Genomic DNA, 25,777 nt, shown 5'->3' with positions numbered 1-25,777 from the left:
AATATTACTTTAAATCTACTTTCATATACCATAAGCAATGCATAGCTTGCAAAACTATTAATAAGTTAAGCACATTTTTTAAAAAGGACAAAAACTGACTTAGGACAGATTTTTAATTGTTACTCCAAAATACAGCTAAATGTTTAAACAAATATAGTAAAAACCTTAAAAACAATTGTAAAGGCTTAAAGAGATAAAAGCTAACTTTAATAGACGTGGAGATAACACAGAAAGTAGCAGACTTTGTTTATTAATGTAGTGATCAAAAATATTTAAAAGAGAAGCAACTCCAAAAAACGGAAACAAACTTAGAAAATATACTTAGTATACACGTAATTCTCAAGAAAGATTACAGAAACCTTGGTTACCATTCCTAGACCACAGGCTTCTCAGAAAGAAAAAGCAACATCAAATATTCTGATTTCCAAATAATCTCAGCCCTTGATGTCTGATTAGTACAGAAGCAGAGACATACCCGTAAATTTCCCCAAATACTCATTTCATCATGATTTACATCCAGAGGTGTGCCTTCCAGAGATACTGACACCATGCACAGTCATCATGAGACAGGAGGGCATTCTCTTTCCCCTCGCCTTTGCTCTAGAACCAGGGAAAGTCTCCATGGAAGTACCCAGGTCCCTTGAGGAATCCAGTGAACCAACAAAATGCAGACAAGGCAATGAAGGTCCAAGACAAGACTTTGGCTCTGAATAGTCACTGGCTACTTTTCCAGCATTAGGCAAATAAGGTGATAGGTCTTCTTGTGACATTTCTAATCAGGGCACCTCTTCTAGTTCTACTGAGAACTCTGCGTCAATGTGAGAACCAAATACTGCCACTAACACAGTGCAGCTCTGCTGTCTCCCTTGGAAGAGCTCAGCTCTTCAATCCACTCCATGATTCAACTGAAACCCAAGAGTCCACATATCAAGCATGGTGCTACTCCTGAAGCAGGCTTCGAGAGATCAGCACCTTCATCACCTCATTGCTACCTGCAAAAAAGTGAAAGTAGGAAGGTTCAATAGCAGCAAAATAGCAGTAGACTGCACTAGAATTGATGCTCTTACTCCTGGGAGGAATGGGACTATTGCAAACTCCTCTCTAAAATACAGAAAAATGACAATGAAAAATATTACAAAACACGTCTCCTGATAAAAATGCTTGTATTTTAAACAGGCAGACTAAAAGTAGTATAACATTAACCTAAAAAACTATAGATTTACAATACCAGAAAAAGGAACAAAAGAAGTATAGTGCTGGGGGTGTAGTTCAGTGATATAGCACTTGCTTGGCACGGAGGTACAAGGCCCTAGGTTCAATTTTTAGCCCATGAATTTAAAAAAGCAAGAACATATACCAATGTAATAGTAATCAAAATGGTAATTCTGGATATAGAAACATGAGTGATCTTTTTTCTCCACATATTTTTAAGTTTCTTTGGTAATCAGAAAACTCAACTTTAAAATAAAATACTTTCACTGAAAGGAAAGGATCAAGGGCTGAACTGTTTGCTTTACTTTTAGCAGTGGCCTCTAGTACAAAAAAAATTACAAATTTAACCAACAGTCCATGATGAAACAAAGCAACAGAGAGGCTACTGCCCAATTGTACTAGCACAGAGAGCATAACCCAAGACAAATATATTTGGTTTCTCATTTAATATAGCCTAATTAAAAGAGTGTTATAATGAAGATAGTTTCCATCGCCACAATATTCTGGCGAAGTTAATCTGAATGATACGGATTAAGCTCAATAAATATATATTAGAGATAAGGTGGACTACAAGGCAGCGGGACTAAGCCTTAGAATGCTGTGATTTAGACGTAACACCAAAAGAGTGGTGTTCAGAATGTGGTTACCCCAAGCAAGCAGCAGCAGTCTACTTAAAAACTTGTTAGAAATGCAAATTTCAGTTCCAAGCTATGCGCACTGGAATAAAATCTCTCAGGATGGGGCCCAGTAATCTTAATGAGTCTGCTAGGGGCTTCTGCTGTGTGCAGCAGTTTAAAAAGAATGCACTGAAAGAGGCAGGAAAGTCAGTACTTAAAGGCTTCTCCTATGTCCCCATTAAAGTAGTTCCACACTGCTTCATTGAAGTCACTTAAAGAAGCCTCTGTCCTATCTGCTTTTCCTAAAGTGTTAACAGCCTCACCTACCAACACCAGCTACCAATAAGACTCCTGTCACTTCCACACTGGCTGAAGAGTACAGGAGACCACATTGAGCCTGTCTCCAATGGCTTATGCATTTTACAAGGAAATACTTGTATACTGACATTTTATTTTACTGGAAAATCTCTTAGCAATACTGACACAGAAATCATTTAGATCATGGGGCTTATAATCAATCAATAGAGCTGCTGGTGCTCATGCTAGCTTGTGTTTGTCTTGGAAGTTATTACCGAACTGCAGAGCTCCCTGAGGACCAGGCCCCTGATAACAGTGAGGAACAGGTGCTGTCATACTTTTCAATAGGAGTTCCCATTTGCTCTCTCAGATTGTACTCTCAGGTCCATAAAGAAAAAGAGTGAAAGTGGAGTAATAGGATGCCTTCCTCATGGAATCTGGGTGCTCCCCAGCTAGGGTTCTTTCTAATGCTGCAACAGGCCACTTCCAGAGAGGGGTAAGGAAGGAGGGAGCCAAAAGACAGACAGGGCCTGATGGGACCCAGAGGACTAGCCAGCAGAGGGACAAGACAGGTGAGAAAAGCAATGATCTTTGCACTTTCCCAACAGGAAGAGAATAACCTCTGGCAAATTTTACCTTCTAGAATTTGGTGGACCCTGGAGTCCCGCATGTACTGCTGAACAGCGTACTCTTTCAGATAGCCATAGCCTCCGTGCATTTGTACTGCCTGGTTGCAGATCTTCAGGGAGAAAAGAATCTCTTCGATTGTGGGAAGACTGTGGAGTAAGTGGATTTTCTCCCTAACTTTGCCCTATCTGACATCCTGCTATAAATTAACAGGAAGAAGAACAACCCACAGATTAACCACCTAACTCCAAAGCAAGGCCCCATATTCTCTATGGTCAGAGACAATAAGGAAATTTCACCTACTGAATTTACCAGTTTCTACTGGAGAGAAAATTCAGACCTTTGTCTTTCTTCTTTATCACCCCTTGGTAAGAACTTGCCACAGCCACCTTGGGTGAACTATATGATGCTCAGATGCCACCCAGTTCTAATTTACCTCCATGTGGAAATGGTTTTGCCCCTGACTCTGTAAACACAACAGTGTTAAACTTAGGCTAGAGGCACTGTTTGCTCTGTAACTCCCAAAGGTAGTGTTTCATTAGAACACAACCAGATATCAGTGCCATAACAAAGTGGGCTAAAAATCCAGCTATGAGAGATCCCAGACAGGCCCCTCACAAGATAGTTAAATGATATTTTTCCCCAAGCTATTTATTTATTTATTTTTGGTGCTAGAAGCTAAAACTCGGGGCCGAACCACACCCTTAGCCCTTCTGAATGTACTCATATCCACAAACTCCTTGGTAACTCCTGCAGCAACCTGAGGGCTGAGTTCCATACTCCACAGCTGACCTGCCTCTCCAGATTCCTGGGGCCAGGGGATGCTCCTTGCTTATCCCAGGTAGGCCTAAGGGTTTATCACTTACAGCAAAGCACTCCTCTGTAGCAAAGAGCTTAGCCATGGAGCACAGTACCACCGCATCTTTCCTCTCCTCCTGCAGAGCCACGGCTGCAGTGCGGACCATCAGGCGGGAAGCCACCAGCCTTGCTGCCATATCTGCCAACTGGAACTGCAGGTACTGCAGCAACAGGGCAAAAAGAACCAGACAAGCCAGAGGAGCTTAGACAGGCACCTGATCTGGGACCAAGTGATCCCACGATTCAAAAACTCCTGCTTCTTCTACAGAGAAAACTCACTGCTTTCTGCGTCCATTTTGCTTGCCTTGCACTTTGACAACATTGCCTCCAAAAAGATCAGTGGACACAAAGCAGAAGCCCCAGTTAAGATAGTGGCAGACCGACAAGGGACATTGTGGCCTCTCTCTCCTGGACAGTGTGGGTCCTCTGGCTCGTCTAAAGAGTGGAGAACAAATGCAGAGACGCCTGGGACCTTACCTGGTTACTGGCCAAAGGTGCTCCAAACTGCTTGCGGACAGTGAGATGATCTCGCGTGAGGATGATGGAAGCATGAGCAGCCCCCAGGGAACAGGAAGCTAAAGGGGAAGAATGCTAACATTTCAACTGAGCCTCAAGAGACGCTGCTGGCTCCAGCCCACTCCCTTCGGTCCTGTCCTCACCAACATTGATCCGCCCTCCGTTCAGTCCTTTCATAGCAATGAGGAAGCCCTGTCCTTCATTTCCAATTCTGTTGGCCACAGGGACAGCACAGTCTTCAAAGATTACAGCTCGGGTTGGCTGGGAGTTCCACCCCACCTGGCAAAAATCAAGGACTGAGTGGCTGCCTAACAGTCCATCTTGCAGAGCAGCATTCCCTGTAGAGGGAAGCCTGTGAAATATGGGGTCCAGCACCCCGGGACTTAGACCCGTGAGAATATAAAATGAAGAAAAAGAAAATGTTCAGATTTAAAGGGCTGTCAACATGCAAACACACTCATTTCAACTATGCATCTTAAAACACATTGAAAGAATCTACTTGCTAATGTCTACCTTACTAGATAGTCTACAAACATTTCTCACAACTTCTTCTTGTAGGACTGGGACAGGGTCCATCCTCACTGTGGGTGCTTCTCTAAAACTGCTCTTTGATACCACTGTTTTTACATCAAGTTTTTTTTTCACACAAAGTATTCAACACATTTCCTTACTTGACAAAAGAGCCCTTTTACATAAGGCTTTTATCATTTCCTTAAACCTCCTAACACCTGGCCCAATCTTCTCCTCCTATCTCCACTTTGATAAGCTGGCCTGAGCTCCTTATCTTTGGGTTTTCAAGCGCACTCTTGCTCTGTGCATCCCAATGGAACTTCCCCATTCTCACCACCACCCAGCTTGGATGAGGCCTCCTCACCTAACAACCAGATTTGCCCCTGAATTTGTCCATTTTAATTTCCAGTCTTCACCACTATTTAAAATCTTCTAACACTGACCAGTGTAGCAGTTACCTGTGTATTTATTGTGCCTCAGAGAATATAAACACCTAAAAGGTAAGAATCAATCATTAAGGAATAAATAGCTGCTACCTCCTAACTTCTGCTCTATAATTCTGCTTTGTGCAAAGATCCACCTTATTCCCTTCTCAGAGAAAATTCCGCTCCTAAACCTGTCAGAAGCTCTGGAAAGCTGTGGCCAGAAAGGGTGGCGATCCCTCTCTTTTGAGAGACCTTGCATACCTGGACCACTACTACTATAGCCCAATCCTGTTGTCACTCTTGTCTCTTCTTTACCTTATGATCTTGATACCCTCTGATAATTCTTTACTTCCACCACTCTAATAAAACTCATTCTTCTAATTAAACCTTTAGCAATTAAACATGAAACAGAACAAGTCTTCATTATTCTTCCATAGTCAGTGCAAAACTAGAGGTTTATAATCCTCAGCAGCATCGTGTTCAATATGCCAAATGAAAGGGTTCCACCGTAGGAAAGATTAACAAATAGAGAAGGAGAAAGGCCTGCTGCTCTGAACACCTCTCCAACTGCATCCATCATCCCTTTCTTGTTTACCACACTCTAGCAATACCTCCCTTTCTTTCTGTTTTTTCTCAGCTCTTCAAATAGGCTAATCTTATTCTCACCTCAGGCACTCTGAATCTGCTTTTATTGCTGCCCAGAATTCTGAAACAGTGTCTGCCAATACTCCAGATCTCACCTCAAATGCCATGGCCTTGAGAGTCCTTTCCTGAGTAAAGAAACTTCTCTTCAATCAGAATCATGTCACTCTGTTTAATTTCCTTCCTGACAGCACTAATAGAAGGGAACTCATTTGTGAGATGGCTGCCTACTAAAATGTGAGTTCCACAAGGTGAACTTCTGTGTATCTTCTTCACTGCTGGACAGTAACTTAAAAGAGTGCCTGGCGTACAGTTGGTATTTGCTAGCTGTCTAGTGAATGAAGAGATATTCTTCCAAAGTTCTCTTACATTTAAAAATATATGAAACAAAACTAATAAAAACAAAAGAAAGAAAATATATATACACTTAAAGGTGAGAGATAGTAAACAAGGAGGCCTAAATGCACTTGTACTTACTTAAAATATTTGTAATTTTTTGTAAACTGTCAACTTGTTCTATCAACAATACTTCTGTTTCGACAACAAGTATTGAGTGGATACTACCTACATGAGTTAAAACAGACATCACTCTTTATAAAAACAAATATCTGCACAGTATAACTTGATTCTGTAAAACTGGGCTGAGCTACAAAAGTCAGTTTTGTGTGTCTTTTCTCGTTACTCAAGACAAATATTTCTAGGATTAAAAAATCCAATAGTTATATACCACATATGAGCTTTCCCTATATCATTGAGTTTATATAAATAAAACAGCATGTTTTGGATAATCCAAAACTCTCAAGTTTCTAATAGTTTTGCATCCCCAAGGGTTGGGGGTATAGTGCAATGGTAGAACACTTGCCTAGGATGCATAAGGCCCTGAGTTTGATCCTCAACATCATAAAAAAATAGTATTTTTATTCACTGAAACTACCAAAAGGCTGCATATAGTAGATACCTAGCAAATAACTTAGTACCTTATAAATGCCTGTTATATTACAACAGTGGAGCTACAATTCAGGACTCCTTGGAAATTACAGAAGGGCATGAAAGATCATGAAAGAAAATACAGAAACACTAAGAGATACAAGAGAGTTATATTTGAGGGTCATTTCATTACCTGACTTTCCCCCAAAGTCCTAACAACAATTGGAGGTAGACTCTTTTGATTACCTGATCCAAAAAATCTGAGTAAGTTTCAGCCTTAATTAGTTAATTACCACTAATCTAGGAATCATAATAATTGAAATGCCTTATTTTTCAGAGCACCTATGGAAACACTGTCCTTAAGATTACTAAAATAACCACAATCCACTCAATGAGTTTTACTTTATTTTTAAAGAAAAGTGGCCCCTATGCTTTTCATTCCTAAGTCCTCTGGTTAATATCAAACTTCCTATAGTAAACCCTGCTTGAGATAAAGTTCAACACAACAGCACCTAGGTACGAAATACAGATCAACAGTAGATGTAAAAGAGATAACAAAAGTTAAATAGGCAGCTTACAAAGCTTAATGGCAAACTTTGTCCCTCTCTTCAGAAGCTTGGTGCTTTTTTTTTTAAACAATATCCTATTCTATTTTATATGCTCCTGTTGAAAACCATAATAGAAGCCCCTGTTCTAAAGGCAGATTCCGAAGTATGTGAAGCCTATTTAATGAAACATTGTAGGTGCTCAGAGGCCAGTGGCAGAGCCACATAGCTTGAACGGTTTCTTATCCCACAGCCACTCACCTTTTTCTCCTTCTTGCCAAAGCTAAGGCCAGGAGACCCCTTCTCAACAACTATGCATGAGATGCCTTTGGGGCCTGGTCCTCCAGTTCGGCACATGACCACATAGATGTCTGCTTCACCGCCTCCACTGATGAAGGCCTGTGTTAGAGACCAGGGTGGGGTACATGGGTGTCAAGGACCATGTGAGTTCTGACCATAACTTCTGAAAAAACATTTGAGTCCCTGGTTGCAACACAGAAACTGAGCTGAGATACCAGGTCACGGCAGTGAACAAAGAACAAGAATTTAGTTGTTAAGAATATAGAAAAGAGAATGAAATGAATGAAATTATCTGGAATCCATCAGCAGAGATAAATAGTGAGGTGATACAGGGAAATAGGTCAAGAGGCTCTCTTCCTGACACACAAAACCATACCGGAATATTAACTCACAGACTCAAGGGAGCAGGAATGTAGAAGCTCTGGGAAGACAGTCTGTAGGTACCTTAGAGCCATTGAGGATGTAATGATCTCCTTGGCGTTTAGCAGAGGTCAAAAGAGATGCAGCATCACTCCCACTACCTGAGGCACGAATCAAAAGGGAGTGAAGAAGTGAAATTAAACAAACCAACATGGTGCCACCCCCTAGAAAATTTTCCTGACAGAAAAAAAGCATGCACTACTTTATCTTTACTATTTTTTTTATTTAAGAGAAAAAAAGACACAGAAAAGAAAAACAAAAAGCAAAAGAGACAAACAACAAACCCAATACAATAACAGTATAGGTTTATAAAACAAGATGAGAGGAATTTGACAATGATTGTAATAATGCACATTATTACCTTCAAAAGAGTTGCTTAGATTAACAGATATAAACCTGAAAAACTGATCTAATCATGTAACTGTTTTCTCTAATAACTAATACAATTAGTAGCATAGTCATTTTAGCTATCTTATGTGTGTGTATATACATATAAAAGGAAAAAGAAATATATATAAATACATGTATTTATATATATTTATATATATTTACAGCTGAGTAGTACTCTATTGTATAAAAATACGACAACTTTTTTTATTCATTCTTTGATTGATGGGCACTTGGGTTGTTTCCAAGATTTGGCTATTGCAAATTGTGTTGCTATAAACATGGGTGAATATGTATCACTGTGGAATGACGTTTTCAATTCTGGGAATATGCCCAAAAGCAAGATAGCTGGGTCAAATGGAACCTCTAATCCTAGCTCTTTGAGGAACCTCCACAATGATTTCCACAGTGGTTGCATCAGCCTTTACTCCCATAAACAGTGGAGAAGGGTTCCTTTTTCCCTACAGCCCCTCCAGCATTAGTTATTGGTTGATTTCTTGATCCTGGTCATGCTTTCTGGGGTGAGATGGAATCTCCCTGTTGTTTTAATTTGCATTTCCTGAATGACCACTGATGTTTGACATTTTTTCCTATATTTATTTGCCATTTGTATTTCTTCATATGAGGAATGTGTATTCATCTCAGATGCCCATTTTAGGATGAGGTCCTTGAATTTTGGGGGCCTGATTTTATTTTAATTCTTTATATGTTCTAGATAAAACTCCTTTGTCTGAGGGACAGTTGGCTAAGATATTTTCCCAATTCATGAGTTTTCTTTTCACTCTGTTGGAGATTTCTTTTGACATGCAAAAACTTTTTAATAAAACAGGTTCCCAGTTGTTCATTGTGGGAAGTATTTCCTGTGCAGTTTGATTTTTGTTCATGAATTCTCTGCCAACTCCTATGTCATCAAGATTTCTATCCACCTGGTAATGTTTTTGTTTTAATATTCAGATTTTTGAACCACTTTGACTTTAGTTTAGTGAGCACGCACTACTTTAAAATCTAGATGGCTAAAGGAATTCTCTGTACTTTGTGAAAACTGCTTTCACCAAGCAAACCACTCTCTCTTTCCCAACACACCAACTTGCAGTGAGTTGCTTGTGAGGAGGTCTGGTCTGCAGCAGTCAGAGACTCTGATCTAAAGGCTTCTGGGTCCTGTGACATCAGGTCATGAGACTGTCATTACTCAGTGACCAAACCACTTGCTACAGTGTCTCTGTGTGCTTATCAGCAGAAGGGAGAGCTCAGTGGCTACACCAGAGTTATATCACTCTTCTTATTAGGTCTCATCTGCAGGATGACAAACCCACCTGGTTCAGTGAGGCAGTAAGAGGCGAACTTCTCCATGGTACAAAGTGGTGGACAAAATTTGTGCCTCTGTTCCTCAGTTCCAAAGCGATCAATCATCCAGGTACACATGCTGATTGGGTCACCAAGAAGGAAAAGACATTGACACAGATAAAGAAAAAAAGGAAATGGGGAGTAGTAGGGAAAGAGAACAAAGGACAGCAAAATAGAGTAAAACAGAGACAGAATGAGAACAGGAAAGGCACAAATGAGAAGATACAACTTAAAGGAAAGGATTGGATTAAAACATACTGCTGGAATATGTAATACCCAGAGATAACCAGGACCAAAGAATTTTCACCTGGATTCTATACTATTTGTAATGATATTAAATGAATATCTAAAATTCAATTATATGTGTTTTCTCAAATTACTAGAGGCTTTATCTATGGATGGAGGGCAGGGGCAACAGGACTGACTACTCTACTACAGAAGTCTGACAAACTTGATTCTCTGAGCAATGTAAAGACAGCAAAATCAAGTCCAAGTACTATTAATAGTTTAGGTCCTCAAGGAACTAGGGCAGCCCACCTGACATGATCAGTCTTTTCCTTGTGAATCTGAAATGTCCTATTCAACCCAAGTGAACACGACCTTGCGCTGTCCCAGCTTGGACACTCACTTGTGGATGCTTATGTAGGCTGTGGTGCTGGTACAGCCTGTAGCCAAGGCTTCAAAGATGACAGAAGTATCCAGTCGTGACAGTCCAGACCCACCAACATCCGTTCGAACGTAGACTCCCCCAAAGCCTAGCCGGGCTGCCTTTCGCATCACTTCAACAGGGAATAGTTCCTATATGCAAAAAGAAAAGCAGAGCCATCACTATTTTAGAGGCATATTCTCTTTTAGAAAATAAATAAGGGGGCCAGGGAATTTGCATTTGAAAGAGCAGAGAGATTCTCTTAAAGTTTCTGTCATTTCCTTTTTCCCTTTTTAATTATCCACAGAATTATACTGGTTTTAAGTATGTCCAAATCTTTGTTCAAGTAAAACAAAAAGGTATCTTATAAGATGACTGAGATGCCTTCTATGAACCGATTTACCCATTACCAGTCTCCTTACAAGTGCTGGGAAGAGGAGAATAGATACCAAGTAATTAGAATTATACAGAGATGACATAAGGGCCACCTTTGTTGGGACATCTAGCTGAAAGGAAAACTCTTACCTTTTGGTCCCACTCTGCCATGTTTGGCGCCATCTCCCGGGCAGCAAAGTCAAAAGCCACTTTTTGAAATTCTTTCTGTTCTTCATTGAGTCCTATGGAAGCTGTGGGCAGGATTGTACATGCTCAAATTTACAACAGGTGCTAGAAACACAGTACCACCAACAAGAAGCACCAAGCAGCTGACACAGGACCAACTGTAGCACTTTCCACACAGAGCAAGGCCTTAGCTGCCAGAGTATGACATCATCCACTGCTAAGTAGTTTCTCAGGTGGAGGGAGGAGGGACAATACATAGTGACTTCTGAAGGGCTCTTCACTTAGCAAAACGCAGTTGTAGTGCTAAACAGGCAGGGGCCATAGTGAAAAAATGAGAGAAATAGGATCAGAGTGGGAAGAGCAAGATGGACAATCACACCAGTGCTATAAACACAGAATTTAGTTTTCACAGTTTTCTCAAAGACTGCACAGAGTAAAATAGAATTGAACTAGAAGGCAGAGCTGCCAAATAGTTAAGGCCTAAAATATTTTTCACATTTTGCAAGATAATGCAAATTCCCAGATACATACAGAAGGTAAAAATAAGGATTATACTGACAAGATTTCTCTGCTGAGATAATCTTTTAGAAACTTTTAGAAAAGAGAGGATTGTAAAGCCTGGGAACCAACACAAGTCAATAGGAGCAGAAATTTGCAACGGGAAAATGAGATCTACTTTATTAGCAATTATTTTTGTTGTTGTTGTTGTGAAAGAATCACCTATTTCAGATATGCCTAGAAAAACTAAAAGGAGAGCATGGCTATTCCTGAAGACACAATGAATCCATGTCATACATTGGTGGCTGGGAAAATGAAAGGGGCAAAAGGGCATATAGGGCTTGGCATCATTTTTTTGGAAGTGCAACCATCATGTTTCAAGATATATAAATACTGTGAAATGATTACTAAAATCAAGTTGGTAACACAACAATTACCTCATATATGTCTCAGCAATTCTTAATTTCCTCTATGTAGAAATAGTTTATAATAGAACAAGTCAAAAAATACTTGTTAAAAAATGTGCTTAGCATCTCATTCCCAGAGAAAGAATAAAACACATAAATTAACACTATTCCAGATGCTTACTTGATTATTTCTACATATCGATGTCTTTTTAAAATAAAAAAGTGGCAATAACATACATATTGTTTCAAACTCGCGAGTTTCACAATTCAATAAATCCACACCAACATCATAGTTTCTTTTACTTCCTTTTCACATCATCCTCTCCTATTCCCTTCTTCTTTTGTAATGGGAGTCTCTTTTCTCCTTTCATGTCATCTTTTTTTAGACCCTACATATTTGGGAAAACGTGATACTTATTTGAGTGTAGCTTACCTGATGCCTCTAGTTTCACCTTTGTATTACTTACTACAGTATCATCTTTCAATGCTGAAATATTGGTCATTATTACTGACCAAACAAGACTAAAGACGACTATGGAGCTATGCTAGACAACAATCTACTTAAGCATCTGCCAGTGATGCAGAGTCCTAACAGAACACAAGTACAGGTGTCATGGTCGGCTTCTGCAGAGCAAACCCACGTCCCACTCATTCAAAAGAGAAACTCAGAAGTGAAGAGCTGTGAGGACACAAGATTAGGGCTCCTAAAGATGCCCAGGGCTGAAATCTATTGTACCAATATGGGTAGGGCAAAACAATTCATGATTCTCTCACTAGGGGGTACAGATCATTTTTTAAAATTAATGAATGTTTGCAGTACAGAATGATTACATTTTTCATTTTCATTTTCATGCACTTACAATACTGCTATGGATTATAGTTCAAAGATCACCCCAAAAAACATTTATTGGACTGGGGATGCAGCACAGCGGTACAGTACTTGCCTCACATGCATGATGCCCTGGGTTCAATGCTTAACAATATCAATAAATACTAAACAAATAAATAAATGTGTAATAAACTTATTGTTTTTTTAAAAAAGAATATTTATTGAGCATCTACCATGTAGCAATGCTGGGGTTCCAAAGATGAATGGTTCATTCACAAAAAGGATCACATAATTGTTAATACAAACATCTTATATGAAATGAAATCCTACACAATTTTAACCCCAGCAAGTGCTCAATAAATATTAAGAAATTTTCATCTTTCTCTTATTTGGTGGTGTAAACCACTACTTCCTAAGTAGTTCAAACAACCAAAGTGTGGGGACCAACATACTTAAACTGACAGAAAATATGCATCATCAACTTGTCCAGAGTCAATGGTACAATGCAAGGCGGCAGCACACGCACACACTAACAAGGCAAAGCTACACAGGGAAACGAACCAAGGGAGACAATTAAAGACATTAAAGGGACTGAAGGGTAAACACAAAACAAAATCCCACAAACCTCTGGGTAATATAAGCATTTTTAAATGCACCAAAGAAAGAAAATTAATTAGAGAACTGAGTTCTAACTGAGAATCCTGGTGTTCAAAAGAATGATTCCCAGTTGCAGAAAGCTGTAGTGCATGAGGACTGGACAAGGAATCAGGCTTTTCAACTCTAATTCTGAAAAGATTAATTGTACACTTCAAGTGTCAGGAAGGGGAATCTTAAAACCTCGGGCCACTGCAAAATCCATCATGCTAGATTGTGAGCAAATTTCCTAAGAGACACACAAACAACAAATATACATGGCATAGAAGAAAAAGAAATCTTCATTAAAAATCATTTAACATTAAAATAGGCAATGAAATAAAGAGATGTTAAACAACAATTACATGTATGCGTTAACCATTATTTAGCTTCATTTCTTACAGTACTGGGGACTGAACCCCTGGCCTCGAGTAAAAACACAAATGTTCTATGCTGAGCGGTATCTTCAGCTCCCAACTACTCTGATCCAAAAATACACAACTAAACAACTGCCTTAGAATTTGCCTTTAACAGTAATGAAAACTCACTTCTTTATTAAGCTAATTTCACTGGATATGAGCGGCTTCGAATAGCTGCTGCTGCCCTGCCCCTCCTGCCTGAGGGCATTTTGTGTGTCAGCCTACATTTCCCATGATCCTCATGTCCGCCTACATTACCCATAATCCTCTCCTGCTTACGTCATATATCCGGATGTGATGATGACCTATCAGATAACACTCTGTGCCCTCTTCCTGCCCTTGGCCCGCCCCCTCACCCTTTATAAGTTGTAGCCATTTTAAAAATAAATGAAACTCGATTGGAATTGCATCCTGTCTCCATCTCTCTTTTCTCTTGCCCTGCCCCCATCCCCGATCCCCTCTCCAGGTGAGACCCACAAACTGGTCCTCGGGCCGGATCAAGTGGCGCCCAACGTGGGGCAGATCAAGTGATGACCATGAAGGGACCCCACCTGGCACAAGGGATAACGACGCGGAACCGTTCACAGGAGTAAAGCACTGGCCAGCGTGACTGATTCAAGGACATCGTTCCTGTGATCCATGCAGACGGCCACCTTACGTCTCGCCTGAATTACAGTAGGTGAACGGCATTAGCATGGGACAAGCACTCAGTGAGCACAAATTGTTCGTGACTGGCCTCAGGGAGGCACTCAAGACTAGAGAGATTAAGGTTATGAGACAAAGATTTGATAAAGTAGTTTCAGTTTATACATTTAGTGTGTCCATGGTTCCCCCTAGAGGGTACCATTAATTTAAACAGGTGGAATAGAGTAGGAGATGCTCTTAAAGAATATTATGAAGTTTTTGGTCCAAAAAAAGTTCCTGTAACTGCTTTTTATATTGGATTTTAATCTCTAAGCTGCTGATACAACCTCACGCAGATCCCAGGTTGCAGAGAGGCTCGCCCAGGGTGAGGCTGCATTATCTGCCTTCTGCAATTGTACTCCACCCAGCTTATCTAAGGCACCCAGCCCTCCCGGCTCTGTGGTCCTTGATATCCTGGAGCCTTTTCAAGATGGCGACATGCCACCACTGCCTTTGTCTGGAGGCCACCACGTGCACCGCTCCAGTATTCAAAATGGCACCGCCTCCATACTGACTCTGGTGGTTAAAAAAACAAAACAAAACAAAACAAAACAAAGGTGCTGGAGATTTAGCTCAGTGGCACAAGTGCTTGCCTGACAAGCACAAGGTTGTGAGTTTGATTCCCCGGTATAATAAAAGTAAAATACAAAGCCCGGTACTGTTAAAAAAATAAATAAAAAAAAAAATAGTGCCTGGAGATTTAGCTCAGTGGCATAAGTGCCTGCCTTGCAAGCAGGCAGTCATGAGTTCGATCCCTCGTGCCAATAAAAAACAAACAAACAAACAAACAAAAAAACGGCGATTAGATGATGCAGAAGAAATTCATTCTAAAACCAAGTCAAGAAAACAACTGGGTAGGATCATGCTGAAAGGAGATAATATTACTCTGCTGCAAAGTGTCTCCAACTAGAAATGATCAATGAATTAAGACAGCAGTGAGAAGCAATGGCAGGCAATTAAGATAAATGTCAATTATAGTGTGTACCCATATAAAAAAGGCAGCTGATTAAGTGGTTTACCTTGGGAGTATTCGTAAAATGTTTGTTCATATTGTTTTGTCTACCCTTACGTTTTTACTGGGAGCAATAAATGTAGGGTTGTTTTTATTTAAAAAGACAAAAAAAAAAAAAAAATGGCGCTGCCATGCTCCCTTCTCTGTACCGCCCTATCTACCCTGGAAATGGGAGCTTATCCATTCTTACAAGTCGAGGTTTAAAAAAAAAAAAAAAAAAGAAATGGGAGCTTAGTCACTGGAAAGACCAAGCGGTGGTTTGGACTTGGATAGGATCAGGAAGTCCATGGTTTGCGCCCACACCCTATTGGTTCTTTCCAGGGCTCCGATGTCCCAAACAAAGTCATTTTTACCTTTGTCCCGCAGCAACCGGGGGCAGATCATATTGTAATTCCCCGGGAGAATGTTTTTGTGCTTATTGGGGCTGTGAAACAGCTGCAACAGGGTGGCAACCTGCCTTCCCCAATAAACACCTTAAACTGACATGGGGGCCGCCGGGGTGCAGCCTAGGTGACTACCCACTGGCCAATCAAAGATCCTGTCAGGTTCTAAACGTCACTGTCAGCACTCTTGAGGACCCAGGTTGGCTGACAGGACGCACCTGGGGACTGCGAGTTTATGAGTCAGGTAAAGACAGGGGAAGTCTTATTCTCATAAAAAAGGTTCCCCTACAGACTTCATTTGTGCCCATAGGCCCAAACTTTGCTCTAAAGCCAAAATATTATCCAAATCCAAAATACGATCAGCCCACTACAGATCCTGTTACTACTGTTCAAATAACCACAGTAAGTCCCTCAGCCATAACGGTTTCTCAAGCTCCGCTACAACAGACAGATCATGTACCTGCCCCTCAATATTCACATTCTAACCTATTCAGTTTGATTAAAGGAGCATACATGGCTTTAAATCATACCCGACCTGATCTCACCCAATCATGTTGGTTATGCTTGGCTGCTCCTCCCCCATATTATGAAGGAAAGGCCCTCAATTTAACCTTTATCAGTTCTTCTAGCTCATCTGCCTGTGACTGGGACAATCACCACAAGCTGACTCTCCCTGATGTCTCAGGTAGAGGAACTTGTCTTGGGGATTCCAGTCATCCACCAGCACTGGCAACACAACTCTGTGCCCAGCTTCATTCCAAATTCAAGCCAAATAATTACCTCATTCCACCCCCAGGAACGTCTTGGGCCTGAAATTTTGGCCTCTCACCCTGTACAGCAACTGCTGTTTTTAACAAGTCTGCAGATTTTTGTGTTCTTGTACAGGTTCTTCCTCGCATAACCTTCCACCCAGGAGACTACTACCTCCAGGCATCGCAGATCAGCTATATATCTAAGAGAGAACCTGCGACGCTCACCTTAGCTGTGTTACTAGGATTAGGAGTAGCAACGGGAATAGGGACAGGGACCACAGCTCTAGTGTTGGGAAATAAGCATCTAGCTCAATTACAGGCAGCAGTGGATCAGGATTTAAAAGAAATAGAAGCATCTGTGACAGCTCTACAGGCGTCCCTGACCTCTTTATCTGAGGTAGTCCTGCAAAATAGAAGAGGACTAGACCTCCTATTTATGAAGGAGGGTGGCTTATGTGCAGCCCTCAAGGAAGAGTGTTGTTTTTATGCTGACCACTCGGGAGTAGTCAAAGAGTCCATGAGTATACTGAGAGAGCACCTCAAAGAGAGAGAAAAGGAGCGCATCGGAGCAACCACCTTCTCCTCCATGTGGGGGGGGCCTTCTTCCCTTACATTGCCCCCCTCTTGGGACCCCTAGCTGCCTTGCTGTTGCTGCTTACTGTAGGACCTTGTATTTTCCAGAGGATCGTGACACTCTATAACGTTAATAACAAGGTTGACACATTTATGGCAAAGCCCATTCAGGTATATTACCATCGGTTGGAAATGGCAGAACAACAAACTTATCGGGAAAATTCACCCACTGACGGCCCACATGATGCTGTGGCCCAGATGCCCTGAGGCACTGGACAGGCAGTCAGAGACGGGCAACTAGGACACATACGTAATGCCAATTGGCCACCTAAGACAGGTCCAGGACCAACAGCTGTCCTGCAGACCCATGACAGGTAAGGCTCGATTGGGTTCATATGAGGAGTCCTTGACCCAAGATAGGCGCTGTCCTCCCAGGGCCTGCCATGTTCCAAAAAATATAAATAATAATAAGGGAGGAGATGTAGGGAGCGGCTTCGAATAGCTGCTGCTGCCCTGCCCCTCCTGCCTGAGGGCATTTTGTGTGTCAGCCTATATTTCCCATGATCCTCATGTCCGCCTACATTACCCATAATCTTCTCCTGCTTACGTCATATATCCGGATGTGATGATGACCTATCAGGTAACACTCTGCCCTCTTCCTGCCCTTGGCCCGCCCCCCCACCCTATATAAGTTGTAGCCATTTTAAAAATAAACGAGACTCGATTGGAATCGCATCCTGTCTCCATCTCTCTTTTCTCTTGTCCTGCCCCCATCCCTGATCCCCTCTCCAGGTGAGACCCACAAACTGGTCCGTGGGCCGGATCAGATATGTTATAGCTAGACATCAAGAAAAAAATATTGATTCTCTTGATCTCTACATCTAGAGAATGGAGATTCAGTGTACATAAGACATGGTTTATATTATTGTGTAACTTACCTCCTAGTTGATAGACTTTCCAACACTTATTCTCTTTTCACATACTTATTCTGACAACAGAGGAGAGTTTTCTAGGTTCTGGTCCACTCCTTCTGAATTCTAAATATATCTGAGTTTCACAAATTCTCAGACTATTCCATGAGAAATACATATAAGTTGAAATAAAATTTCTTTTAAAAAAGTGAAAGAAGTCTCAATGGCTGAAGTCACACCATTAGCTGCAGGAAATAGTCAACTTACTTGTCATGACAATTTTTTTCTTTCTTTCTTTCTTTTCCCCCCTACCAAATTCTAAGTACCAGAACAGGGCAGCACCTCCTGAAGGAGTTTGGTTATACGTTAAGTTTCATAGCACTATAAAACGACTCCTCAGCATAATCGCCACCATGTTGAATGGTGACTAAATTTTGTGGTTATGGACTTGCCGAAACTAGGTCTTTGAGTAAACATCAGGAAACATCTGTCCTGACAACTGTCCTGGAAAGTGAAGTAAACATTCCAGAGGGACAAACTGCAAAAAAACCAAAAATGGCACCTGCTTCTTGGGAAATTTTACCAGCAGACCCCCCACCACGCTAAAAAGCCTTAAATAGCAATGCAAGCTTCACTTAGGAGCCAGTTGGTTGGAGCGTACCCATTGTTAGTGGACCGCTGCTGCTGGCCATCGAGCTTGATTATTAATAAATATTAATTGATTACTACTCAATTTGGCCTGTTAGTAATCTTATTTGTGAATCCACCACAGTTTCAGGACTTAAGAAAACAGTACTTCATTCCTTAGAGTACATTACAAATTTATTGTCAATCTAAAAGGCTCATTTTTCTATAAAGAAAAGGACCATTTATTTAAAATAAAAATTACTTCAGAAGAAAAACTGGTGATTAATAAAGAAGTCACGAACTGACTGGGTATTGGTCCAACTGGACAGCAACCACCACCAGACACAGTCAATTTATTCACCTGGTGCCTAAGAACACCCAGCTGTATAGTCTGACTGGAGATTCCTGTAGGGAGCCTTTGAAGCTGGAGATTGATCACATGTGTGGGGCTAAAGCAAGGCCGGCCCAGAAAAAACAGAAAGACCAAAACAAGCTATGTAAACAAGTTGTTCCAGCACCAAGAAGGCAAGGGGCCCTGGCCTGCCAAGCAACAACGGGTTGCTAGGCAGAGGGGGACTGACATCTTTCTCAGTATATAAATAAAGGTACTACAGTGGTTGAGCAGTTCCTTTCCTCCCATCAGGAGGATAAGGGTCGCGGCAGATTCCCACTTGCAGTATTTCTTCTGCAAGAGATCCCACAGTCAGTGTTCCATACCCGCAGGTATTAAACTACAAACAACTTCTGTATTATCTGGAGCCAACCCACAGCCCACAGCACTCGGCCTCTCCCGGTCTCACTGCCTTTCCAATCTACAGAGTTTTCATCACACAAGGCAAAGCCCCAAGTTCCCCGGGGATGAGCTGGGCGCGGGTCCCGGCGCGACAGTGACGGAAGGCGCGGGGAGCGTCCGGGGAGCCCAGACCCGCGAGGAGGGGACTGGGATGAGGACGTCGAGCAGGACGGCGGCCTGGCACCGCGCCCCTCGTCCCTAGCGCAGGGAGGCCCTTACGGTCGATGCAGGTGGTCCAGTGGTGGCGGCGAGCCGTGGCGCGAGTCCAAACGCTGCCACGCAGGCAGCCGAAGCGTAGTAGCAGGCGCCCGTAACCGCGCCACATCGCCGCCGCTTTTGCACGACGAAGTCCTCACACAAGTAGTACAGCCGGAGGCTCGCCAGACCCACCTCCGCAACCTGGCAGCACCTCGCCCCCGAGGCACTCTGGGAGCCAGCTCTCCGCAAGTCCCGCCCATCGGCTCAGGCGCCTGCGGCGGGCAGAAACTACAACTCCCAGAGATCCCTGCGCGACGCTGTTGCATGGCGTCCAAGCTATGCGCCTCCCGTGGCCGGTGGGCGCGCGCTGGATGGGGCTCACTGCGGGAAGTGCTTAGGGCTGGCTCCGCGAGGCGCGGGAGGTAGGGCTTGAGCGGCTTAGGTGCCATTGTCTGTGTTCCAAAGCTGAACGCCGCTGGCCTTCCTCTTTGTCCAGCTTGCCCCGCACAGGTTTTGGAGAGTGGTGAAGGTATCTTTTGCTGTTGTTGTTCTTTTCGCACGGGGAATCGAACTCAGGAGCTCGCGCTCACCAGGCAGGCGCCGTGGCGCCGAGCTATATCCCCACCCCTAGAGGTGTTTCTTGTACCTCCTGGTCGATTCCAGACGTCTCTGCGCCTTACACGCTGCACACAGACCATGCCGAGACCCTGGAAGAGGCTGGCTGGAACTTCTGGCCCAGGTGAGATGCACCCGCGGGCCTGGTCAGTACTGTTCATGTCCCCTCCCTGCTCGTGGCGAAAGCTTTCGTGGTTCACTTGTGAGGAATGCTAGCCCTCATTCTCTACTGTCCCAGTCTCCCGCGTGCTTCTTGTTCCAGAGAGAGCTAGTAAGCAATCTGGACGTTTGCGCTACAGGACGCCTCAAGCTGAGGTAGAGTATACAGTGCCGTATAGTTCCTTCACTACGTGGATGGAACTTGACATTGTGTTAGTAAGCCAGGCACAAAACGATAACTGCCTCACGAACTCTCTTATGCTGAGAGTAGAATAGTGGTTTCCAGAAGCCAGGGTTCAGGGCACAGGGAGGGATGGGGAGAGGTTGATCAATGGGTACGAAGTTAGGATAGTAAAACAGGAAGTTCCAGTGTGCTGCTTCCCAGTGAGGTGGCTATCAGAACTACAGTACATTTTAAAAAGAAAAGATTTTGAATGTTTTCGGCATTTAGAAAGGATACACAGAGTTACGTTTACAGTGACTTAAACATTATACCATGTATACCTATCCAACATCCCATGATACCCGATTAGATACATTTTTATGTGTTAAATAATTTAAATGTTGTGAATAATTAACTAGAGGTAAAAAAAAAAAAAAAAACAAAAAAAAAAAACAGCGTTCCCTCTCTAAGAGAAATTGAAAGCACGGGTAAGTGAAAGGGTCCTGGAGACTGAATAGTAAGAGGTACCAGAGGACTGATGGGGAAGGCAGTGAGGACGAAATGGGGTTACAGTCCTGTACGGGAAAGCCTTCTACAAGCCAGCTTACAGTACGCAGAAAATATGATGTCATTTTTGACAAAGTGAATGGCATTTTAAGTGTATGAAGAGCAGGAATAAAACATTTGGAAAGTAAAGCAAGTATGGCTTTTAGGAAGGAAGAGGTCTCCAGGTTGCCTGCAACACAATGTAGTGATTTAATAACACATATTTGCAGAATGCCTATTAATTCTTAAGAGACTGACAGAAATAATTGGGCAAGGGAAATATGCTGAGTTCAAAGCATTAGGTATCTGTAAATGATATTTCATGATGATTCATGTAGAAACTTAAATTCAGAGGCAGTCTTGAGTACAGTCATTAAGCACAGATTGAAACAGACCCAAGTTACTGGTCCTGACCTTTGACCTTGATTCTGCCATCACCAGATTGTGATCTGGAGAATAGAACATTTCAAAGGTTACGCACATTCACCAAGTTTGGGTTAGAATAACACAGCTTGAAGTCTGTTACATACTATGAACTTAACAACTGTTAGCTCTTAAGTGCCCATCATGTGCCAGGCATATTTTTCTCTAATTCTCTTAGGATAAACTCCAGTTTTTATTAAATCTACAAGGTCCTGGATGAACTTATTTTCTCAACTTCTCTTAGCATTTTCAGGGAGCAGAAAGGAGGAAGCATGAAGTACAGTGAACAAGAGGGAAAGAAGTCTAAAATGATAATAATCTCTAATATTTACTGACCATTTATTATTGAGCCAGGTAATTTCTAAGCCTTTTGTTTGTATTCTCATTTTATCATCAAAACAAATTCTCAGGTACTCATTTCCTCAGTGAAAAAAGCTAGCCCAAGTAAAGGCACAGGACAAAAAGTGAGAGAAGGAAACATTGACTACTACCAAGATGTTTTATTCTTAACCCACAAGATGTTCTTATCTTACTAAATAGATTACCTAGAAGATAGCCTATAAGGCAGGAATTCTGGTCCTGTTTTTATAATAACCTGAAGTTTCATGTGTGTAAGACTAAGGTACTGTAGCTAGTACTTGTTAGACCCAGGGTTTGAATCTAGGTATCACACCAAAGGACAAGCTTGTCCATAATAAAGTATTACTTGATAGGTCTTTGCCTTTTCTTTTTGCAGACAAGAAGGGACTATCAGGAAAACGCACCAAAACTGAGAACTCAAATGAGCTATCAGCTCTTGTGGAGAACTCCAATGCACAGACAACTTCAGACTCAAAAAACCATGGGCAGAATCTGAGCAACTACTGGCTGATGAAGACAGAGCCAGAAAGCCGACTAGAGAAAGGTGTTGATGTGAAGGTGAGACTATGCTTGTCTGCAATCCTTTCACACTGTTTTTAAAAACTGAAAGGTAACCATAGGATTCCACCACCAGCTCTGAAGGATACAAAATGGTAAAAATGAATAAAATCAGCTGGATTCATGATCAACTAACTGTAGGTTGACTGTCTTTTACCTGAAATGCTTAAGACCTCCAGGCTGTAAAATATTTGCATAGACTTTATAGGTTTAGCATCCCTAATCAAAAAACCCAAAATCCAAATCCAAAAGTTTTTGAATGTAGGGACATCTGAGTGTACCAGATTTCAGGTTGACATGTTTAACCTATATCTGTTCTCCTATATTTTTTGCATGAATTGGCAAACTTTTTTGCAAAGGGACAAAGAGTGAAATAATATTGTAGGCTTCTGAATCTCAGTCTGTTGCAGTTCTGCTTGTGTAGTAAGAAAGTGGCCATAAACAAACAGGTGTAGTTGTGTTCAAGTAAAACTTTATTACAAACTTAGGTAAAGGGCTAGATTTGGCCTCTGAGCTACAATACGCCAACCTCAATCTTAGCTTGTTTTTATCATTTTCCATGGTTCTTGGTGTCTACTCTGCGAACAATTTTTATATATCCAAGGAATGTATACCAATTTTAGTAGCCCTGAGAAAATGTAAGGAGAAATATTGAGAAGTATGTAATACTTTAACAAATGAAATGTGGGAAACCAGCATATTACTTTATCATATGAATTATCTAGTCAACTAATGCTCTTACTAAAAATAACAAGATAACAATGCTGATATTCATGTAATAAGTGGCTACATGGGATACTTACTTCTCAGTAAACTACAGATTTCCAATGTAGCCTACAATGCTTCAGTTTGTAGGGGCAGTAGCTGTCTGCTGATCAACTGGCTAGAGATTGTGGAGGGAATGACTATTTCTTTGTACCTAGTTCAGCATTGAGGATCTCAAAGCAGAGCCGGAGCAGACAGCCTGCTGGGATGGTGTTCGTAACTACCAGGTAAGATGGGCAGGACCCATGAGACCTAAGGTGAGGCAAATGCCTCACTTCGTCTCACGACTTAGTTAGCATCAGACCCTCTTGACTAAGAGCTTGAAAATGTTTTCAAAATACCTTAATTACGGTATGAAAGCAAGTGGCCTGGTTCTGGCCAGTGAACTCGTGTGTGTCTGGGAGTCTTGGCAAAGGAAAAGGACTTTCTTGTGACTTGAGATTTCTGTTGTTTTCGGGAGACAGGCTCGGAATTTCCTTAGAGCCATGAAACTGGAGGATGAAGCCTTCTTCTACCATAGCAACTGCAAAGAGCCAGGCATCGCAGGACTTGTGAAGGTTAGGCAAACAGGTTTTGGTATGAATTGCTCTCCTTCCAGGAGACTTCCAGGAAGACTTACTCATGTAAATTTAGAGGAATGTACTGTAAATAGGTAATAATAAGAAATAGATGAACTGCCCTGGCCTCTTCGTGTATGGTCAGAACTAAGTCAGGCAAGCCTTCACTCCAGGCCTCCAGCATATACTGTTCTTCATTTCCAAACCTTAGTCTTATTCAAAAGCAGGCCTTTTTTCAATCCAAAAGCAACTGGGATAAATTATTAATTATACTGTTGGAACAAAGAAGGAGTGCCAATAATAACGTTTAGCATTTCGTTTAGAATATCCTTCTAATACTTTTATAAAAACAGGGTTGATTTCCTAAATGTGCTTGCCTTATGCTGTGTATTTCCAGATATCTAAGCCCAGATTGACTCTGCAGCAAATCCCCTAGGGTTAGACTCTACAGGGTGTGAAGTTAGTTTGTTAAGATTGACTACAGTGCTGACAGACATTTGACTAATGCACTAGGCAAAGCTGAGGACAGAACTGACTGTGCAGGTGAATGACTGGAGGTTTTTGGTCTGGTTGCAGATTGTGAAGGAGGCTTACCCAGACCACACACAGTTTGAGAAAAACAGTCCCCATTATGATCCATCCAGCAAAAAGGACAACCCCAAATGGTTCATGGTAAAGATTGCCTGGGGGGAAATACACAAAGTGGAGAAAGGGTATGGCTGGTTTCAGGTCAAGGAATACAATACAGCTGAATCAATGAGGTTTTGGTGGTGTTCGGAGACTAGAATGTTGGTAGCCCTGCCCATGGTATGCAAACATTAAAAGCCCAGCAGGCAGAGGTGATGGTGCATGCTTGTAGTCCTGGCTACTTGAGAAATTAAAGTAGGAGGCCAAGCTGGGCAACACAGTAAACCCAGCTCTTAAACAGCCAGTGGGCAGAGTCTGGCTGGACACAGCTTTCTGCCCCATACTCTGTTGTCACACAGGTGGACGTACAGTTGGTTCGGAAACTGAAGCGTTTCATCTCTCTGGCTGAGCTTAAAACCTATCACCAGGCTCACAAAACTTCTGATGGTCCCTTAAAGAACATGGCTCTCTTCACTCGCCAGAGACTCTCCATTCAGTCCCTTACACAAGGTAATAGTGGGCCCTTGCCCTCATTGTCCACATACCAGAAAGGGCACCGTGAATTCAAACCCATTACCTGATTAAACTTGGGCACGTCGTTCAACCCGAGTAAAGTTTCCTTTGGTAAGGGGCTGGGGATTTAGCTCAGTGGCATAAGCGCCTGCCTTGTAAGCAGGCAGTCATGAGTTCGATACCCGGTACCGGTAAAAATGAAAAAAATACCAAAAAAAAAAAAAAAAAAAAAAAAAAGTTTCCTTTGGTATCACACACAAGATGGAGCAAGTACACTGAGCTGCATACTACTAGGGTTCCTGTGGCTCCTGTGCTTGGCACTTAGTAAGGTACCCTTCACTTAGGAATAAATACTGTCTGCTTTCCTAACATGTACACTAAGTACCTACCAATGCCTGGCATTAACTTATGTGCAAAAGAACATGTAAGACCTAATCCTTCCTTTTTTCTCTTCCTGGTAGAAGAGTTTGATTTTATTTTGCATCTGGAAGAGAAGGAAGCGAATTAACTGAGGCACTGTTGCCGGAATGGACAAGGCGTCAGTCCAGAGAAGCTTTCATAAGACAAGATAGCTTGCTTGTCATATCACTTGGGATTATTCACCTACGTGGTTTTGTGTATGCTTTTTCAATAAAAGTTTAATACTAAAAGCTGGACAGTGTTTCTTTTTAAACTGAATTCGGTGTGGTGGTATATGCCACTGAAGATCTCTTACCTTCAGACTGGCTTCTTTTTGCAGCTTAGAAGACACAGGGCACCTTACCTTTATCATTGCCAGTAGTTACAACACTCACTGAAGCCAACGTGTGGCCTTTCTTATAGGCAGCCTTGCTCACCTGCCCCTCAGTCCTCTGGGCCACACAGAATTCAGTTTAAATGCTGAGTGGTTTCAGGACCAGGAGGCAGACGGTAAAACCTAGTTTACTCCTCAGCCGCGC

The 25,777-nt window shown here is 42.0% G+C and overlaps 2 protein-coding genes across 3 annotated transcripts; one reads left to right on the top strand and one right to left on the bottom strand.

The window, feature by feature from the left end:
- Positions 1-229: 229 nt before the first annotated feature.
- Positions 230-19,800, bottom strand: Acad8 (acyl-CoA dehydrogenase family member 8). Of its 2 annotated transcripts, none has more exons than XM_013155498.3 (11): positions 19,575-19,800; positions 10,799-10,899; positions 10,256-10,425; positions 9,597-9,706; positions 7,921-7,997; positions 7,438-7,575; positions 4,271-4,406; positions 4,089-4,186; positions 3,620-3,772; positions 2,763-2,902; positions 230-992 (listed from the first exon to the last, which is right to left on the bottom strand). In XM_013155498.3, exons 1-11 carry the CDS (start codon positions 19,678-19,680, stop codon positions 989-991), a joined length of 1,233 nt encoding a protein of 410 aa, XP_013010952.1. In that variant the 5' UTR covers positions 19,681-19,800; the 3' UTR covers positions 230-988. The 2 variants fall into 2 exon arrangements, with proteins under 2 accessions (XP_013010952.1, XP_003472591.1); XM_003472543.5 differs by having other exon boundaries at positions 2,763-2,865; positions 19,575-19,798.
- Positions 19,801-19,870: 70 nt separating this feature from the next.
- Thyn1 (thymocyte nuclear protein 1) lies at positions 19,871-25,489 on the top strand. The gene is made up of 7 exons (XM_003472544.5): positions 19,871-20,292; positions 22,196-22,377; positions 23,301-23,369; positions 23,607-23,699; positions 24,276-24,371; positions 24,686-24,836; positions 25,301-25,489. The coding sequence occupies exons 1-7, from the start codon at positions 20,250-20,252 to the stop codon at positions 25,345-25,347; spliced, it is 681 nt and encodes a 226-aa protein (XP_003472592.1). The 5' UTR covers positions 19,871-20,249; the 3' UTR covers positions 25,348-25,489.
- The last annotated feature ends 288 nt before the right edge of the window (positions 25,490-25,777 follow it).

The sequence above is a fragment of the Cavia porcellus genome, unplaced genomic scaffold (assembly GCF_034190915.1).
Source record: "Cavia porcellus strain 051 isolate PalLab524CR breed Dunkin Hartley unplaced genomic scaffold, mCavPor4.1 scaffold_9, whole genome shotgun sequence".
Taxonomy (NCBI): Eukaryota; Metazoa; Chordata; class Mammalia; order Rodentia; family Caviidae; genus Cavia; species Cavia porcellus.
The sequence above is the reverse complement of the archived record's forward strand: the minus strand, read 5'-3'. Positions and strand labels throughout refer to the sequence as shown.

Excerpts from the sequence above, each read along its gene's own strand:
- Thyn1 (XM_003472544.5), top strand. The coding sequence starts at position 20,250 with ATGCCGAGACCCTGGAAGAGGCTGGCTGGAACTTCTGGCCCAG. Across the intron at positions 23,370-23,606 it reads ATGGTGTTCGTAACTACCAG|GCTCGGAATTTCCTTAGAGC; the intron begins GTAAGATGGGCA and ends TTCGGGAGACAG. Across the intron at positions 23,700-24,275 it reads GCATCGCAGGACTTGTGAAG|ATTGTGAAGGAGGCTTACCC; the intron begins GTTAGGCAAACA and ends GTCTGGTTGCAG.
- Acad8 (XM_003472543.5), bottom strand. The coding sequence starts at position 19,680 with ATGTGGCGCGGTTACGGGCGCCTGCTACTACGCTTCGGCTGCCTGCGT. Across the intron at positions 10,426-10,798 it reads TGGCAGAGTGGGACCAAAAG|GAACTATTCCCTGTTGAAGT; the intron begins GTAAGAGTTTTC and ends TTTTGCATATAG. Across the intron at positions 4,407-7,437 it reads TTGGCAAGAAGGAGAAAAAG|GTGGGGTGGAACTCCCAGCC; the intron begins GTGAGTGGCTGT and ends GATTTTTGCCAG.